The sequence below is a fragment of the Triturus cristatus genome, chromosome 9, assembly GCF_964204655.1.
Source record: "Triturus cristatus chromosome 9, aTriCri1.1, whole genome shotgun sequence".
NCBI lineage: Eukaryota > Metazoa > Chordata > Amphibia > Caudata > Salamandridae > Triturus > Triturus cristatus.
This window is the reverse complement of record NC_140592.1, coordinates 659,534,329-659,553,194: the sequence shown is the minus strand read 5'-3', so window position 1 is coordinate 659,553,194 and position 18,866 is coordinate 659,534,329. Positions and strand designations below refer to the sequence as shown.

Below are 18,866 nucleotides of genomic sequence, written 5' to 3'. Positions count from 1 at the left end.
GCAAGCGCCCAATTCTCATCAATGTACAGACTGCTGGCACCACAAATCAGCAAGATTGAAATCACAAGACCATATCCTTTGGACAAAGTTAGATTCATTGGAGTAAAAAATAAGGAAGAGTAGGCTTCCTCAGATTGCATAACATAGGGAATTTGATATTCTCCCCCTTTTACAAAGAATGAGACCTAATGGTTCCCGAGAGTCATTCAGGACAGATTAGGCAAGAATGGATTAGACGATCCAGGGAGCCACAATACAGACTGAGACCACACTGATTGAGTCTATATTGCTTGAGCGGCCTGGTCTGCATAGGTTTTTCTTTGGTTTTTACGTATGATTCTTGAGATTAGGCCTCAGGGCTTTAGTGAGCAAAGGTCTCGAACATCCATAGGAGAATGTAGGTTGTTGTTTAAGCATCTACTTATTTCGCTCTTTCAGTGTATTATTAACCGTGCAAGATCAATACAATCAGAAGAAGTTGTTGGTCAAGTTGAATGGGTCAATTCAGCCTTGATTTCTTCATTTGCCCTAATAACAAAGTCATTAGGGACCTATCTACCCAAATGGTTTGTGTTAGTAGTTGCCGAAACTTCATAATAATATAAGTTAAGACATCAGCAGTACCCGGCTGAATGTCATCAAGGGCTTCCTCAGCTGAATACTCTTGTCTTTTGAACATTTCTTTTAAAGATAGAAAGGACGTTAGAGTAATTTGTTGGATAGGTTTTTTTGCTGCAACTAAGAGCATGGCGTATATCTGAAAGAGACACATTAGTGAATGATTCCTTACCTTAGAATTACCCTCAGGCGTCAGACTGGATTTGGAAAGTTTTCGTCAGCAGTACCCCTGCGCGTCGGAAGGTGGCGTTGTGCGGCTCTGTGTCCGTTGTAGGCGGCATGATCGCCGGTATGACGTCGCGGCAGCTACTTAGACGCCGCCCTCGCGCGCTGATGTCAGTTCTTTCCTTTTCCAAGCCAGCAAGAGCAGATCCGGAGAGAGCGGTACCCACGGTATATTTTTGACTGAGTTTTTGGGGACTTTTTGTCTCTGTTCTTTGTGTCTTTGACTCCTGGTGTATAGGGATGCCCGGTTTCAAGTCTTGCGAGGCTTGTCTCTGCACGATGTCGGTGACGGACCCGCACCATGAGTGTCTCTACTGCCTGGGCCACGACCGCGACCTCGCGTCGTGCCCAGACTGCTGGGCCATGGCTCCGGAAACTTTGCGGGAGCAGTCCTGAAAGTTGCTTGAGGCCCGGGAGCCGTTCAAGGTCCCGTAGGAGGTTGAGGGACCGATCGCGGAGCCACCACCATCATTCGACGAAGTCTTCGCACTCGGGTCAGGTAAGGCAAAGCACAAGAAGTCGAAGAGGCGACGTCGCTCTTCGCCTTCCACTAGCGCGACACGGCTGAGGGTGCAGGTGGTGCCACCCCGCGGCTCCGGCAGAGCCTACCCAGTTGCCAACAGCCTACCCACCCTTCCCGGGTCTGTCGGTGACTCCGGCACAGCTGCAGGAATTTCTGTCAGCCATGGTCCGCCTCTTTGGCCCGTTGGGGCCCGCCGGCGCGCCTTTGGACCCCACGGGTCTGACTGGGGGTCCTCGCCCTTCATTGTTGCTGGCTCCAGCCCCAACGTTCCCGACGGCTCTGGCCGCGAGACGCCCATGGATCCACGCATGGATCCCAGCCGATGTCTTTTGGCCTCATACGACCTCCACCAACATAGACTTCTATGGCACCGCCGCCGGCGTTGTCCGACTCCCCGGCCCAAGCCGTACTCTGCTTCCACCCCAACATGGATACGGTGCCGGACCGGTGTCGATCGATGCCGATTCTGACGCTGATGGGGAATTTCTATCCCTTTCTCCATCCTCCTCCTTCTTTTCCGCCTGCCCAGCAGGTTATGGAGGACGGGCAGGACTGGAAGGGGTCTGAAGACCCTCTCACAGCCCAATGCGAGTTAGACCCGGACTGGGAAGAGGATTTGGAGGACGCAGGTGGTCTGAATTTTGCTCCAGATCCTGGCGCACTGTCTCCTTCTACCGTGGCTATGGAGGAGGGTGGTACTTATTCAGTGGTGTTGTGTAGGGCAGCCGAGGCTCTCCACCTCGAGCTCCCTACAGTGGCGGTCAGGACTAACCGCCTGACAGAAGTGCTTCGGCCGGCGGTTTCCTCTGTGGAGCCACTGCTGCTCTTTAATGACGCACTTTCCGACGTTCTTTTAGGCACCTGGTCCAGGCCCAACACAGGGGCTCCTGTGGATAGGAACGTGGCCCGATGCCATTGCCCGGCCCCGGGTGACCCCATTTTCCTCTCCCAACACCCTGCCCCTGAGAGATTGGTTGTCCAAGCTTCTGCGTTTCCGAGCTTATTCCCATCAGCACCTCCGGACAGGGAATCCAAGAAACTGGAGCAGTTTGGGAAGAAGATTTTCTCTTCTGTCCGTTCAGGGTTGCGGTCTGTGAACACCGCATGCCTCTTGGACCGTTATTCCCACTCTGTGTGGGATACGGTGGCGCAGGTGCTGCCTCAGTGTCCGTAGGAGGCCCGGACGGTGCTCTCCCAAGCTATTGCTGAGGGGAGGGATGCAGCCAAGTTCAGGATTCATTGGGGCCTTGACACCACCGACTCGCGGGGGAGAGCGATTTCCACGACAGTGGCGCTACGCCATCACGCCTGGCTGAGGACAACTGGCTTTTTTGGGGATGTCCAGAATACTCTGATGGACATCCCTTTTGATGGCACTCGACTTTTTGGCAACAAGGCAGACAGTGCGTTGGAGCGTTTTAAGGACTCGTGGGCTACGGCCAAGTCCTTGGGCCTGTCAGCCACACGCACTCCTTCGGCTTCTGCTGTTTGCTCCTTTCGTGGCCAAGGAAGGGGCGCCCAAACACGTTTGTTTCAGAGCCACAGGCCTGTGCAGCAACAGTCTCAGCGCAGCTGTGGACGTGGGAACTGCCGCGATGGGTCACGGGGCCAGCGGTTGGGTCAGTCCACCACCTCCCCTGCCACCACTGCCTCCAAACCTCCCTAGTCCGGTGTTTCAGGCCCACCAAACGCCAGTGGGCGGCAGGATCCGCCATTACCTCCCCCACTGGCGCAGCATCAATTCGGACAGGTGGGTTTTACAGATAGTCCGAGGGGGCTACTCCCTCCCCTTCGAGACTACCCCTCTAGCCATGCCACCCCAGTACCACTGCATGTCGGGGGATCACTTGTCACTTCTCCAGCAGGAAGTTGCGGCCCTCTTGGCCAAGGGGGCCATCGAACACGTTCCGATGCCAGAAGAAGGTCGTGGTTGTTACTTCCACTACTTCTTGGTTCTAAAGAAGGACAACGGCATGTGCCCTATCTTAGACCTTCGGAACGTCAATCGCTTCCTCCGGAAGGAGAAGTTCAAGATGCTCACACTTGCTCAGGTCTTGTCTGCCCTAGACCCGCAAGACTGGATGGTAGCGTTGGACTTGCAGGACGCTTATTTTCATATCCCCGTCCTGCCGGCCCACTGGCGTTACCTGCGGTTCACAGTAGGCCACGAGCACTTTCAGTTCACTGTGCTCCCTTTTAGCCTTACCAGCGCCCCTCGGGTGTTCACAAAAGTGATGGCAGTGGTCGCAGCTTATCTGCGCAGTTCAGGGGTGTCAGTCTTCCCCCTATCTCGACGACTGGCTGTTGAAGGAGGGCTCGCCCCAGGCAGTCGTCTCTCACCTCCAGACTACGGCCGACCTCCTGCATTTGCTGGTGTTCTCCATCAATGTGCCGAAGTCGCACCTGATTCCCTCCCAGAAGCTCCTCTTTATCGGAGCGGTTTTGGACACGCTGCAGTTTCGGGTTTATCCTCCCGAACAGCGAGTCTGGGACATTCGGGCTATGATTCCGATCTTTCGGCCCTTGTCCTAGGTTTCGGTCAGGATGACCTTGAGGCTGCTGGGCCTCATGGCCTCCTGCATCCTGCTGACAACTCATGCCAGTTGGCATATGCGGGCTCTGCAGTGGGACCTGAAATTCCAGTGGGCGCAACATCAAGGGGACCTGTCCGAGTACGTCCAGATCTCGGAGGGCACTGCACAACAGTTGCAGTGGTGGCTCACGGACCGGCATTGGGTCAGCGGCAGATCACTCTCCCTTCCCCAACCGGAGCACACTGTGGTGATGGATGCGTCCCTCCTGGGATGTGGCGGCCACAGGGGAGAGGCGGAGATCAGGGGCCCCTAGTCTCCGGTGGAGTCCAGGCTCCATCTCAACCTTCTGACGCTCCGGGCGATCCTACTTGCACTGAAGGCATTCCTTCCCTCTGTCAAGGGGAGAGTAGTGCAGGTGTTCACAGACAACATCACCACCATGTGGTACTGCAACAAGCAAGATGGGGTGGGGTCGTGGCTCCTATGTCCGGAGGCTCTGCTTCTCTGAACATTTCCTTGGTGGTTAAAAACTTGGCATGTTCTTTGAACGCCAGGGCGGACGAACTCAGCCGCAGGTGCATGATGGATCACGAATGGCGTCTTCACTCGGAGGTGGCGCAAGGTCTCTTTCAACAGTGGGGAGAGCCTTAGTTAGATCCATTCGCCACCGAAGAGAACATGAAATATCATCAGTTCTGTGCATTGGAATTTCCAAGGCAGCACTTGCTAGGTGGCGCTTTTCGTCGCGAGTGGAGTTGCGGTCTGTTGTGCGACTTTCTGCCTATACCACTTCTGCCCAGAGTGCTGAAGAAGATAAGGCGCGACCGGGCCCAAGTCATTCTTGTGGCCCCGGACTGGGCTAGAAGAGTTTGGTATCCCGAGCTACTCAGTATGAGCGTGGATACCCCGATCCGACTGCTTCTTCGGGAGGATCTTCTGTTGCAGCAGCAGGGGACGGTCCTCCACCCGAACCTGTCCAGCCCCCACCTCCATGCGTGGAGATTGAGCGGCAACAGTTGATTCCATTTGACTTGCCTCCTGAAGTCTGTGATATCATTTTGGCAGCCAGGCGTCTCTCCACTAAATCGGTTTACGCGTGCAGGTGGAACAAATTTGTGGCATGGTGCACAGCAAAGGCTGTGGATCCCCTTTCTGCCCCTCTTTCAGAAGTCCTTTTGTTCCTTCTTTCTTTGGCCCGGCAGGGCTCTGCTCTGGGCACTATTAAGGTCTATCTTTCTGCAATTTCGGCCTTTCTCAGGCTCCCTGATAAGCCCTCTCTTTTCAAGTCCCCTGTGGTAAATAGATTTCTCAAATGCATTACTCACCTTTTCCCTCCTATTCCGTTTGTGATGCGGCAGTGGGACTTGAATCTGGTTCTTACTTATTTGATGTGCGCTCCTTTTGAGCCGCTTCACAACTGCCCTCTTTGTTTACTAACTATGAAGACTGCTTTCCTGGTTGCCATCACCTCCGCTAGGCGCGTGAGTGAGCTCCAGGCTCTTTCCTGTAAACCTCCTTTTCTGTTGGTTCATCCGGACAAGGTTGTGCTCCGCACTCATCCTTCCTTTTTGCCAAAGGTCGTTACTCCCTTCCACATAGGGCAAACTATCACCTAGCCCACTTTCTTTCCGCCTCCGAACCCTTCCAGAGAGGAAGAGAGGTTCCACCGTCTGGACCCAAAACGTGCGCTCTCATTTTGCCTCAATCGCACACAACAGTTCCGGGTGGATGACCAGCTCTTTGTTGGCTACGTAGGCGCCAAGAAAGGCCGGGCTGTACACAAGAGGACTATCTCCCACTGGGTCCTCTTGTTTATCAAAGCCTGTTATCCTCTGGCTAAAAAGGAGCCTCCGGTGGGGTTGCGCGCCCATTCTACCAGGGCGACAGCAGCTACTACTGCATTGGGATGTGGTGTCCCCCTGCAAGACATCTGTCAGGCAGCCACGTGGGTCTCGCTGCACACTTTTACTAAGCATTATTGCCTTGACAGTCAAGTCCGGAGAGACGGCTTCTTTGGCCGTTCTGTTCTCAGTGACTTTCTGGTGTGATCTTGGTTGGCAGACCCACCACCGGGGCTGGTATTGCTGGGGTATCTATTCTAAGGTAAGGAATCTATCACTAACTTGTCTCTTTCAGATGAACAAGTTACTTACCTTCGGTAACGATATATCTGTAAGAGACATTAGTTAGTGATAGATTCCTTACCGCCCCACCCATCCTCCCCGTTCTGCGAACTGATTTCTAGGGTTAAGGTCATCCCTTTCAGGGCCCTAGTTTCAATGCACCAGTGGTCAGTATCTTGCATGGCTCGGTGTGCCTGGCATGGAAAGTCGTGTACAGGACTGACGTCAGCGCGCGAGGGCGGCGTATAAGTAGCTGCTGCGACGTCATCCCGGCGATCATGACGCCTATGACGGACGCGGATCCGCACGACGCCACCTTCCGGCGCGCAGGGGTACTGCTGATGAAAACTTTCCGGATCCAGTTTGACGCCTGGGGTTAATTCTAAGGTAAGGAATCTATCGCTAACTAATGTTTTTTACAGATATATCGTTACCGAAGGTAAGTAACTTGTTCGATAAGGCTAGACCAGTGAGACCAGTGAGAGAATTGTTTAGACAACTGGTCTTGGCCTGTTCTGATCAAATTCTGCTGTTCAAGAGGCAAAATGTGCAGTCTTATTAGGGTCACCAGAAAAGCAAAGGGCTGTTGAAAGACCCATTGTCGGATCTATGACTCTACGTAACTAATGCCTTTTGTAATGCTAAAGTTTCATTACACAAATTGCTGTAGTTCTTGATTTTGTTCCTTCAGTGTTTAAGCTAATGCTTATGTTGGAGCCACCAGATTTCATTCCATAGTAGATAGACATCCTTACTCCTGGGACTTGAGTTCATAGGCACTACAACCTGTCAATGGCCAGGCACAAATTATTGTTCTTCAGAAGCGACTGGCTGAGGTAGAGCTTCTCCTTCCAGTCAGTACAGTTCCTTCAAGTGCGTATAAATATCATTGGAAAACTGGTACCACCAAAAATGTGCCCCAAAGGGAGGAAAAAAGCCAAATAGGCACAAAAAACCTTCCAGTATCCTGCTGGACTGAACTAGTGAATCTACAAGATTGACTGAACACCTGATCAGGTCGGAATCTTAAAGAGATGGCAAGACAGGAGAGTTGTTGGGGAAAAATTCTGATGTGGAAACGTGCAGCAGAAAAATAGTAGGGCTCAGAGAAAAGTGAGTGGGTGATAAACCGGACGAAAAATACTTTGAATGCATTGTGGCACAAACATCATCGTGTATTTGAATCCACTTTTATACTCTTCAGTCCGGGCACAATCCCACAATTCTAAGTGCCCTCCATCTTGGAGTGGGAAGAATGGATAAAGAATGTTAAAGCGCCAGCCATCATCAATTGACCTGGAGGAGTCTCCCCACTGACCTTCCTTTGGAGTATGCTGGGAAAAAGAAGTATGCCATGGACCTCGCAGGACTCAATGCCGAATCTCCAATTGCCTAAGGTAATTAACAAAGATTCCAAATGTCTGAGCGGCTGCTGCATGGCCGCGTAAGCGAAACAAACTAGCAGCTGCTGGACCTGCTTCCACTGACGCCCAGTCTTTTGGTTGTAGTACTGACGCCGCCATGACAGCTGGATCTTGTATTCAGCCCGCTGAGATCTGCAAAGATACGTGCAGAAAATCGCTGGCGCTTAGAGACTCGACCACGTTCTTCGGGAGCCCCGGCTTGCAGGCATAACATCTAAGGAGGCACTGTAATCTCAAACCTCTGGTATGAGTTGTAATTGGAAGAGCCGCTCCCTCACCCTAGAGCTGACGAGTAAAACTGAGCAGAACGTGAGGCAGGTCCAAGCAGCAGCCTTTAGCAAACTGCAGTTAATGGTGTACATCCTTTTGCTGCTACGAACATTGTGTGCCACATGCTGTGTGTCTCTATGGTACTATTTCACACAAATGGAGGAAGGGCTGCCCCTATCCTCAGTTGATAACGGAAGCTGGGTAGAACATCCGCTGGGCCCACGCCATCTTTGGAGTAGCTGAAGTCCATATTGATGATCGGCCTTAGCTAATGTTTCTCATTCCTGATGAGACACTTCACAGCAGCTGTTTGAGTCCACTGAGAAGGCCTGGTAGAAGAGAGGCTGACACCTCCTAACTGCAGAAAGGTAGATAAGGATGTGGGGCATATACAGATTAACTTCACATCAAGCATTGCCTTGCAATGTAAGTATGTGCGTCTCCTAGAGTCACAGGTGGAATTTTATTATCTATGGTACCTCAGTCGTTTAGTGCCTCTGGATCAGGCTATTCAACCTTTTCAGTAAAAACTGCTACGTATGTACAATGAAAATGATCCTGAGTTACTAATATTATTAGAGTTGTAATAGTGACCACATCGGCCTCGATCACATTAATGGGCATTAAAATGCAAGCGTACCAGCCGTGATCTCCTCAGTGCCTCAGGCACGGTTGCCAGTTGTAATGAAAAAAGGCTTTGTCAATGTGGAATGTCTTTATATGAACAATACATAACAGCTGTAGCCTCTGAACGGACCTGGCAACAAGTTAATAATATCAATAATAATTCTCTGTAACACCGCATAATCTATCACTTCAACTTTGCTTTAAATATATTTTGGAAATTAAACATTTTTTCTCCAAGCACCATAGTTTAGGTTCTGAAAATACACTCGTTTTCGACTCCAGTGCACGCTTTTTGTATACATATATTAATTTAACTGAGCAAAAGCTTCTAATTTAGTAAGTTGGGCTGCACAATGGAGAGTTACTTACTGGCAGCTTTCACAAGTTACTCATTGGAGAAGGCTGCTTTAGATAGCTTGTTCATTTGCTGTTGAGTCTTGTATGGTTAGGAATTACTGGAATCTTTCCTGAACTATCTAAAGGATAACAACAGAAAGGAGGGTTCACGAACTGTCCAGGTTTGAAGAAGTGTATTTCATTTTATGAGATTCATGTGATATATATGGGATATGTGAACCTCGATGAACGAAATTAACTTCTTGAAAACTGGACACAGTCTGGTGAACCCTCATTTTTGTTACCGTCTTCAATGAATTACTAGGTTGGGCATCACTGTTTTATTTTTTATTTCTTTGAGTTTTATATAGCATGAATTCGACCCGAAGGTATCAGAGGGCTTCACATAAGCACCTGTTGCGTTACAGACTGACACCTTCATTTTGTTAGGCATGGGGCGATTAAGTGATTTGCCCAGTATCACAGGATGATGAGCGTCCCTGTCGAAACTCAACCCGGTTCCCCAGCTTTGAGGTCGACTGCTGTAGTCGCTAGGCCACACCCTCTTCCTGGTAGAGGAGGGTAACTTCACCCAGTGCAAAAAGTGATGAGTTGCCCAATTGTGACATCTCTTAAGGAACTGTTACAGTAACATTTATGTTTGTGACTGTCGGGGGCAGACATGAACAGTTTCTAGACCCACTAATCCCGAAATATTCAGAAGGTAGTTTATTTTCGAGGTGGATTACATCTGTTTTACAGATACTCTTTTAGTTGGGCTTGTTGTGGTTCTTAATGATAAACAACCTAGATACTTGGTGGAAAGACTTTGAAATTCAGTTACTCGTGTCAAGTGGGGGCTTGAGCCCGTGGATCCAGGAGGTCCAAATTCTTTGAGTTTATAAGACCCGACAGATCATTTAAGCACCCAGCTCAGTGATATGACAATCACTAATTATATGGGAAATTATAAGTGAGCTTTAGGGCTTATATGGTTTGTATGTCCACTTTTGTTGGAGTGACTCTGTGCCAGCTCAGAAGGAAACAGAAGATGACGTACAGCAAGCTAGGATTTTTACAGATGTGATAATTAGGATATTTACTGATGTGACGATTGTGAGGAGTTATTGAATTTTCGTTGATCTTACCAGTACTAGTAATCTAAAGAAATAACATGTCCTCTTTTCCTGATGTTCAGAAATAGTTAAATAATGCTTTTAAGATACTGATGGAAGAGAAGCAATTTTAAAAGCAATTCATTTTATCATCTTTTTAATGGTGTCTTGTGATATTCCCTTCCACAGCATACGAAGGACCCAGAGGGAAATAGGAAGTTCCCCAGTAAGTGACCGGGGCAGATTACCTTCAAGAGGCTCAAGGGGTGCCAGAGGAGATAGTGCTGGCAAAAACAGAGGTCGAAGCTCATCCGGTACGTAAAGGTATCTTTGAGATTTTCTGTCATGATGATGATGGCCATCATAGGTTATTTATAATGAGTACCACTAAGAAGAATGCATCTGTTCACAGATCAGGACTCTAACCATGCGTCCAGGAGGACAGTAGCTTTTCATAGTCAAACGACAGGAATAATATTCAATAGTGCTACTCTTCTGTGAGGAAGTGAGATGGCCTTCAGAGGCTGATTGATATTACTGCACCAAGAAACCATAATCTTGTACCTCGGACAGGTTCCGAAACGCCAGAGGACTTAAGACTTTATATGCCATACCCCCTCATGTTAATAAAATTCATAGGGGCCCTCCAGAATGAAAAATCTATTTTTCCTCAATTATTCTATACAATTGACAGCTCTAAATGTATTTTAAAAATTCAAACATTGCAGTTATATTATAAAATGCAATCAAATGCAGGATTTCCAACATGCTACAGGCATCCTGGTCTTCCTGAAGTGTAAACGTTTCTACAGCGTGATCCTTTATCTGAAATAGGGGTGGAGGGATTTTGAGGGTTATTTGGACCCCCGCCCCCTTTGACACATTCTCCCAACCAGGACATGAGTGGCAAAAGATGATACTGATGGCTTATTACAGAGTGGCTCCTTTCCAATTTTTTTCACTAATACTCAGCACTGTTTTCTGCATTATGCTGCTCAGCAAGACCTGGCAAACGTACTAACCACGCCTGGGGTAGAGCGTAGACTGGGAGCCTGAATATTGCTAGACTGTAGACGAAATCTTGCACAAAGTAAATTAACAGAAGGCAAACCTTCTCTGACTACGGATCTAGAACAGTACTCTAGTGATATCAGATCAGCACTGGCTCTCCTTCAATTCAGAAAAAAGCTCAAGTCTCCCCTTTTCAACAAGCCCTACCCTTGACCTAACAGCCTAATACTCCCTCATTGTTTGCATCTACCTGGGTGCCTTGCCCCCTGTTCTGCGCTCTGTTGCTCTCAAGCTAGTTTTATGTTCTACACATACTTACATACATACAGTGTGAACAAGATTAATGTAGTACATACATACAGTGTGAACAAGATTAATGTAGTGATTGTTGATTTGAAACAGTAATTAGAACGTTGGGTGGCTCCCTGTAATATAAGAAGAAAGAAGCTGGATTGTGATGAAAAGTTGTCTCTGGTTCTTGGGTAGGAGATGAGCCTCTGTTTTTAATCTGTTTGGAGTCTATATCAATAAATTCTAGAGGTCCATGTGCCAGAATTACCTGGCCCATACTGAAGCGATGAGGATGAATTTGCATGTTTCTCCCTTCAGTGTCCGAAAGATCCTTGAAGATCTGCAGAATAGGCGGAGAAGCTTAAGCAAATTTCCCTTTAAGCCCTACTAAACTAACACCTGCTTTGAATTTTCTGATGATCTGAATTAATCTAGGGGTGACATGACCACCTCAGAATGCCAGATTTAATTGTCTGTCATCCTGCCCGTATTCTTAGCAGTCTTTGTTTTCTCTGTTTAAGGCCTTGCGGTTCTGGAGGTGTGGTACAATGTTCTGTTAGAGTGATTCTGTCTCTCAACATACAGTGACAAACACACTGAGACAGCGATTGTGATTTTGTTCTTCCTTGTGTTTTTCATATAATAAAGAGTAGCCATTTTGTCTTGCTTTGTGAAGATGTACTGAGTAGCCATCAGTGGTTTGAAAATAAATTTGGATAAATTATACGGTGAGGAATTAGAGGCTGTTGGGCCTCAAGGGTGAGCTGGCCCCCAATTGAATCCTCTCTCTTACACAAAGCCACCAGAGTAAATTTATGTTCTGCAGTATCGGGTATCTTTCATAGATTTACATGCTTGAATCATTTCTTGTCGTCGAAGTGGGAGTACCACGGTATCATAAGAAAAGCAGTATGTATCAGTATAATAGGCTGTAAGGGAATGCAACTTCAACTTAATAGCCTATCTATGTCCTTTTGAAAAAAGGACCAAAGTTAAACAGTTTTCAATCAGTCGACAGCACTCTTAGAATACTCCCAACAGAGGCATCTTCCCTCAGATTTTCACCACACATCGTATGTTAGGGAGTCTCCCTGAGCTCTGCTCAGTTCTTAAGATTTGGTGATTTCCAAATAGTTTTTTCTCTGTTCCAGTATGTCAGATCTGGTCAAGAAATTATTCTTTAGACCTTGTGCCACCTGTTAAGAAAGGCTTCATTCAGAAGGCCTTCATAAGGAATTTATTTATAGTCTTCATCCATCGAACAAGGTTAGAGACTGAAAGATATGTAGAACGTTTTCTACCAAAACCCTCAAGAACTGTGAGAGAAGGTTTTTATTATGAATGCAATAACGGGGGAAGGTTGAGCCAATGGAGTTTACTAGAAACTCCTTTTTAAGCTGCCTGGATGAGAAAAGTACTCATGTTGAAATCTTAGAATCCTTTTCCCAGATTACAAACAAAATAAAAGAGGCTCTGTGGGTTGTGAACAGGAAAGATCAGACACGCAGCCATGGATGGTTTGATTTGCGCTGCACTAAAGCTTATACAAGATTAAAACAAGCCTTACACAAACCAGATGGATGTATCCACGAGATCAGGCAGTGCAGAAAGGAATACACTCAGGCTAGTAAAAGGGAACTAAAAGATGAAACGTGGGTAGTGCTGCACAAAGCTTCACAAAAGAGGGACAGTGCAGTTTTCTGGCGAACGGTCAACGCTCCGTCCCTTAAAGCCGAGGATACACCTACGGTAGAAATTGCTATTGGAGAAAACCTGTGGGTGGATTTTTTCTCCAAAGTATATAAATCTGGAAAAGAGGATAGTATAACTCAAAATAGAACAATAACATGGGGAATTACGGCCACTGCCTGTGAGTACATTGATCTCTCTTTTTCCCTGGAGGAAGTAACCTATGCAATAACCGAGAGTAAGTGAGGTAAGGCACACGGCCCTGACGGCGTCCCGGTAGACCTTTTTAAATCTAATTTGCTTTTATGGGGCCCACTTTTAACGCAGGTTTTAGCGGCCTGCTGTACTACTGGATTCATTGAGACATGGTCAGAATCCATTGTAGTACCGATTTTAAAAAAAGGTGACAGGCAGGATCCAGCATGCTACCGTCCAAGTCCTTGCTGTATTCACTGGTAAAAATAGCGGGATGAATCATCTTGAAGTGGGTGCAAGACTGGCCGGTAGAAAACTAGGTGCTCTCAGACCTACAATTTGGGTTTCGTCAGGGCTTGGGAACACTGAAACAGGCACTGAACCGTAACATCTTGACGGGGAAGTACACGCGGTCAAAAGAAGGAAAATTATATCTCACCTTTGTAGACCTATCGTCAGCTTTTGACTGTGTGGTACACGATAAATTATGGGAGATTTTAACTACTATGGGGGTGGAGACCTCATTAATTCAATTTTTAAGAAAACTTTACTGCAACACCAAAGCAAGGATCTGTTATGGACTTAAAGGAGAATGCACTGCACCATTCAAGGTTGAGAGGGGGGGTTAGGCAGGGATGCGTCCTGGCACCGTTTTTATTCACTCTATATACCAATGGTCTTGAATAAGCACTGGTAGCAGGGTGTCAGGACCTGCCACAAATAAATAGACGCCTTATACCCGTCCTCTTGTATGCGGACGACGCAGTGCTGATGGCCTGTACTCATGTATGGGGCAGGTGTATGGGGCTACCGTGATACCAAAGATATCCAACAAGTGGAAAATGCTTCTCTAAAATACCTCCTGGTGGTTCCAGACAGTACCTCTATTTATGTATGCCACACAGAATTAGGTTTGCCTCATATTTCAGATACAATTAAGATCCAACCGGTCCTGTTGTGGCACAGGATTTGGACTTCCACTAGAACATCTTTTAACTGAGATGTTTTAAAAGATAGCCTCACGCTAGACTGGGTTCTGGAGATCCCCTGGCTGAATTATATTAAAAAAATTATGAAAAATCTGGGTCACCCAGAATATCTTAACAATCCTGATATTTTTCATACGGTAAATAGAAAATGTCTTTAAAAATCCTGTATGACCATCATGGAGGCAAACAGATTTGCAAGTGAGGTAGCTAAGTCGTTGGTACAATCCAATCAACTTATACTCACTACATTTGGTACACAGCTGTACCTAAATTTTGCATTAAGTGGGTATTATCAATTTGTTTTAACCCATTTTAGATTTGGATTTTTTTCAACATGCAGTAAGCTTTCCTGAACTAAACGACTGGTCTCCAACACTAATTAGCTGCCCTTGCGATAACCAATCCCAGCAATTAACTAGGCACGCGGTTTTATTTTGTAAATTTTATGAAACCAAAGGAAAAGATGAATTTTACCTGTCTTAAGACTCTGGGGACTGAGACAATGCAGGCCTGCGTTCCTAGCCTTGCAATTTCTGGATAACTAATGTTTCACAAAGTCAGTTGCTTCCTTCTTGAAAAGCATTATTAAACACAGGAAAGGCATGATTATATGAAAATGCATGAGATATCAAAAGGATTTTCAAAAACAAAGTGGGTACTAATCAATGTATTCTTTGGTAATCAGTTTTTTTTATAATGTATTGGGTATTCTTTTAACTATATAATCTTGATATTTTAACAGTTTTGCTTTTATGATTTTCTGTACCAAAAATCAAATGAAGCTGGATTGATTTGATTTGATTTGAATGCCATAACGTAAAACCATAACTGCTGTCATTTCTGAGGAGGAAAGGAGTGAGTGCTTTGTTTCCTAACAGACTTCCAAAAAGAGGGAAAGGTCTCACCATGAGTCCCCTCACAGAAGCATAAAAGCCTTTAAAAAGACTCACCATGGATGCGCACAAGGCTCCTCTCTTGAGGCAAAAAGGAAAAGGGCTTCTTCAGACTCTGAATCTGAGCCTTCTATTTCAACTTCAGCCCTCCCATTGAAATCTAGATCCTCCTCTGAATCGGTTTAAAAAAGACCACGTTGACTGAAAAAATGTCGGCCACAGCATGAACGCCATCGAAACCATCGTCAACGGCACCTAAAAGAATATCGACAATGACTGGCAGTCCATCGACACTTTTACTGTCGACAACCATCGCATTGATGACAGTATCTGCTTCGACGAAGACTACCTTGTCGACCACTCTTTAGACTATGTCCACCTCGTCGACTGTTCCTACAGTCGATGAGCGCATCAGCGTCAGTACCACCATCGACGACGCAGCCATTGGAAAAGTCCTCATTGGCAAAACTCAAACTGAGGAGGCCACCAATGTTGCTTTTATCCACACAGTTGAATCTACTGTCGACTACCTCGTCAACGAGACGTTTGCCATCTCCAGAAAGTATTCATCCTGAATACATATCTCCCAGTAAAGTGCCCCCACTGCCAATCCAGCCACTTGTTGGATCTTCAAGAATCAGAGGACGAAAATCAAGGAATGTTTGGTGCAGCCCACAGCCCCTCAGAGTTGCATGTTAAATACCAAGATGAAGAGGAGGAAGAGGACTATTATGAGCCTGTTTATCAAAGCCACCACTATGTGGTGCAATACCATCCATATGCTTCACCACCACCACCAGGTATGGTCCAGGTTCCTGCTGCTTCGGTGCAAGACCTGCAAAGTATGCTTCTAGACTATAACAGGCACTTCCAACACCAGCTGAAGTGCAACAGTTATCTGCAGTGGTACCTACGCCCACACATAAATCACCTGACCATATGTCTCCTCCCCCTACTCCAAGAATGAGACAACAATCCCGCATCGCCTTGCCTCCTCGAGAGGATCGGTCTACTCGGATGATGATGACGGTGATGGGGATAGAGAAGAATGTGCATTAACGGACAATTGAACGATCACCAATGAATGGGATGATTTTTAAAATTCCTCTACCTTCATCTCCAGATCCACAACCACTGGATTCTGCACCAGAAGATATTGGTGGTTTTCACACACTAATGGAGAGAGCAGCCAAGCATTTCCAGCTCCCCATTACTGTTAAACAATCAGACTGTTTTCTGTACAATTTCAAGGAGGAATCCAGGAAAAGTCTGAGCTATGCTGATTGTTGATTATATCTGGGAGGAAGGAGTAAAAATAATGAAGACTCCAGCGACCGTCACTGCGATCTCCCTAGACTAGATGAGAAATATTAAGCGCAAGAGGATTTCCCTGCCTGCTTGATCGGACATCCAAAACCTGATTCTCTCATTACTCAGGATACACACCACAGGCCTAAAACTCCATCCACCCCAATCTGTTCTCCATCTGGCAAGGAGGGCAGGCTACTAGTTAATATCAGGAAAAGAGTCACAGTGATGTCGGGGACTGCCATGCCGCAAACTCTCTGGCCATTCTGGGGCGATATGATCGCCAGATGTGGTCACACATCGCCCCATATCTGAATTTCTTGCCGCAAAAAACCTGAAGCTACCACGCATTTTGCAAGAAGGCAAAAAGGCAGCATCTGAATTGACTGTGTAATGGATATTGCATCCTTAGGCTTCCAGTAGGTGACAGGATCAGCTGTCCTTCGGCACCAGGGTTGGCTCAAGGCCACATCATTCCGGCCAGAAGTTCAAACTAAGACCCTCGATATGTGTTTCGACATCGACTCGACATCGACTCTTTATTCGGGAAGCATGTTGATGATGCCCTGCCGGCCATTAAGGTGGATATTGAAACCGCTAGATCCCTAGGAACTCTCCAGTTCCATAAGACCCCTTTTCACGGAGCACGTGTCAGCTGATCTTACTCGTATTGTTGAGGATACCAGAGATTTCAACTGCAATCCTACCAGCAGGCCTTTTTAGCCTATATGCAGCATCAACCCTATAGAGCACCGCAGTCAGCAGCCTATTCTAAGCAGCAACCAAGAAGGAGACAAACTGCTTCAAACAGAGATAATGCCAGGAAGCAGTGACAACCTCAAGGTGCCCCCTACACCCCCTACTCCTGTTTCAGTGGGTGCCAGAATTTCCTTATACCTGCATCATTGGAGCAAAATCACTACGGACAAGTGGGTCGTAGATCTTATCCCATATGGCCATACCCTGGAGTTCACTCAGGTTCCATCTCAAACTCAACCAACACAATTCCTCTCATCTCATCTTCTTCGAACGGAGGTTTTAGCCCTGTTGTCAAAAAGGTCCATCAAACTGGTTCCACACTCTAAGAAAGTAAAGGGGTTTTACTCCTGTTTGCTCCTAGTGAGGAAGAACTCAGGAGAGTGATGCCCAATTCTCGATCTCAGGACACTCAACAAGTACCTGAAGAAGCAATGTTTCTGTATGATTACCCTGCAGAAAATTCTCCACCTTGTTAACCACAGAGATTTTGTAACCAGCCTTGATCTCCAAGGTGCCTATTTCCATGTTCTTATCCACCCCAGGCATTCCAAATTCCTCCCATTCACAGTAGCCGATACTCATTACCAGTTCAAGGTGCTTCCCTTTGGTCTATGATCCACTCCCTGGATATTTACGAAATATCTTGCCTGAGTGGCGGCCCACCTGCAGCAAAAAGGCCTTCAAGGTTTCCCATTCATAAACGACTGGCTGATAAAGGCTCCATCCTTCCAGCAGGCGTCGAGGGATACTTTCACATGTTTTCTCCGCTTTCAAACCCTGGGGCTCACAGTCAACTTCCAGAAGTCTCTCCTTTCGCCTTCGCCGAGAATAACCTTTCTGGGAGCATCTCTAAACACATTGCTCGACAAGGCATTCTTGTCTGTAGATAGGCAACAGAAACTGTCCTTTCTGGCCCACTTTGTTTTCAAAAAGAAAGTGCTCTTCAGTTTGCCAGATCAAATCTCTACTGCATGAGGAGCCATTCTCCTAGTGTCTCATGATAGTCTCAAAATGCAACCTTTCCAAAAACTGGACGCACAGTTGCTCCAGGTGGTGGGACAATTCAACACCCTCATCTAGATCACCGCTGTGATGAAAGCAGCTCTTCCTTGTTGGGCAAGCTCCAGTAATCTCTACAGGATTAATATTCCTTTCCCCTCTTTCGTAATACGTCATAACAACAGACTCTTCTCTAGAAGGGTGAGGAGCTCATGTGCTTGATCTTCAAATTCAGGATAAATAGACTCTAGTCCAGTCCAGAATGCATATCAACTTCCCCAAGCTCAGAGAAATCTCACTGGGTCCTCAAGCTTTCTTGGCAAGGATTCAGGGGTCATAAATGTTAATAAGAACAGACAACACAACAAGTATGCTTTACCTCAACAAACTGGGAGGTACAAGATTCTGTCTCAAGAAGCTCAAACTATCTGGCAATGGGCACTGCATCATCAAGTGACCGTAAGGGCAGAACATCTCCCAGGAGTGCGCAACTCTCTAGCAGACACCTTGAGCAGAATGCCCTAAAGTTGGCACGAATGGGAACTGAACCAACTGGTCCTGGATGCCATATTTCAGCGATGGGTCAAGCCCAAACTGGATTTTCTTACATCCCAAGAGAACAAGAAATGCTGGTTTTACACCAGCAGGTACCGTCAAAGGGCGACCTGGAGGAATGCCCTTTCGATGCAATGGTCCGGGGGGATTGATGCCTACGGTTTTCCTCCGATCCCGCTTATTCCCAGGGTTCTCAGGAAAATGTAAAGGGAACCTTGCCGGTTAATACTGCTCGCTCCATTATGGCACATGCAACAGTGGTTTACAGAGCTCTTCATGTTGTTGGAGGACAACCAAATTCAACTCAAGCCCCAAAACAGACTTTTTGTCTATGAGCAACCAGCATGTCCTTCATTTCTTTACGTTTATCAGCCTGGCTCCT

The 18,866-nt window shown here is 46.9% G+C and overlaps 1 protein-coding gene across 2 annotated transcripts in view; it reads left to right on the top strand.

The window, feature by feature from the left end:
• The window catches only part of CCDC61 (coiled-coil domain containing 61), a 538,795-nt gene that overhangs the window by 336,758 nt on the left and 183,171 nt on the right, over positions 1-18,866 (top strand). For both annotated transcript variants that reach the window (XM_085625716.1, XM_085625715.1), the window contains exon 10: positions 9,985-10,109. In XM_085625716.1, coding sequence (XP_085481842.1) covers positions 9,985-10,109 — 125 coding nt within the window. The remainder of the gene's footprint in view (positions 1-9,984; positions 10,110-18,866) is intronic.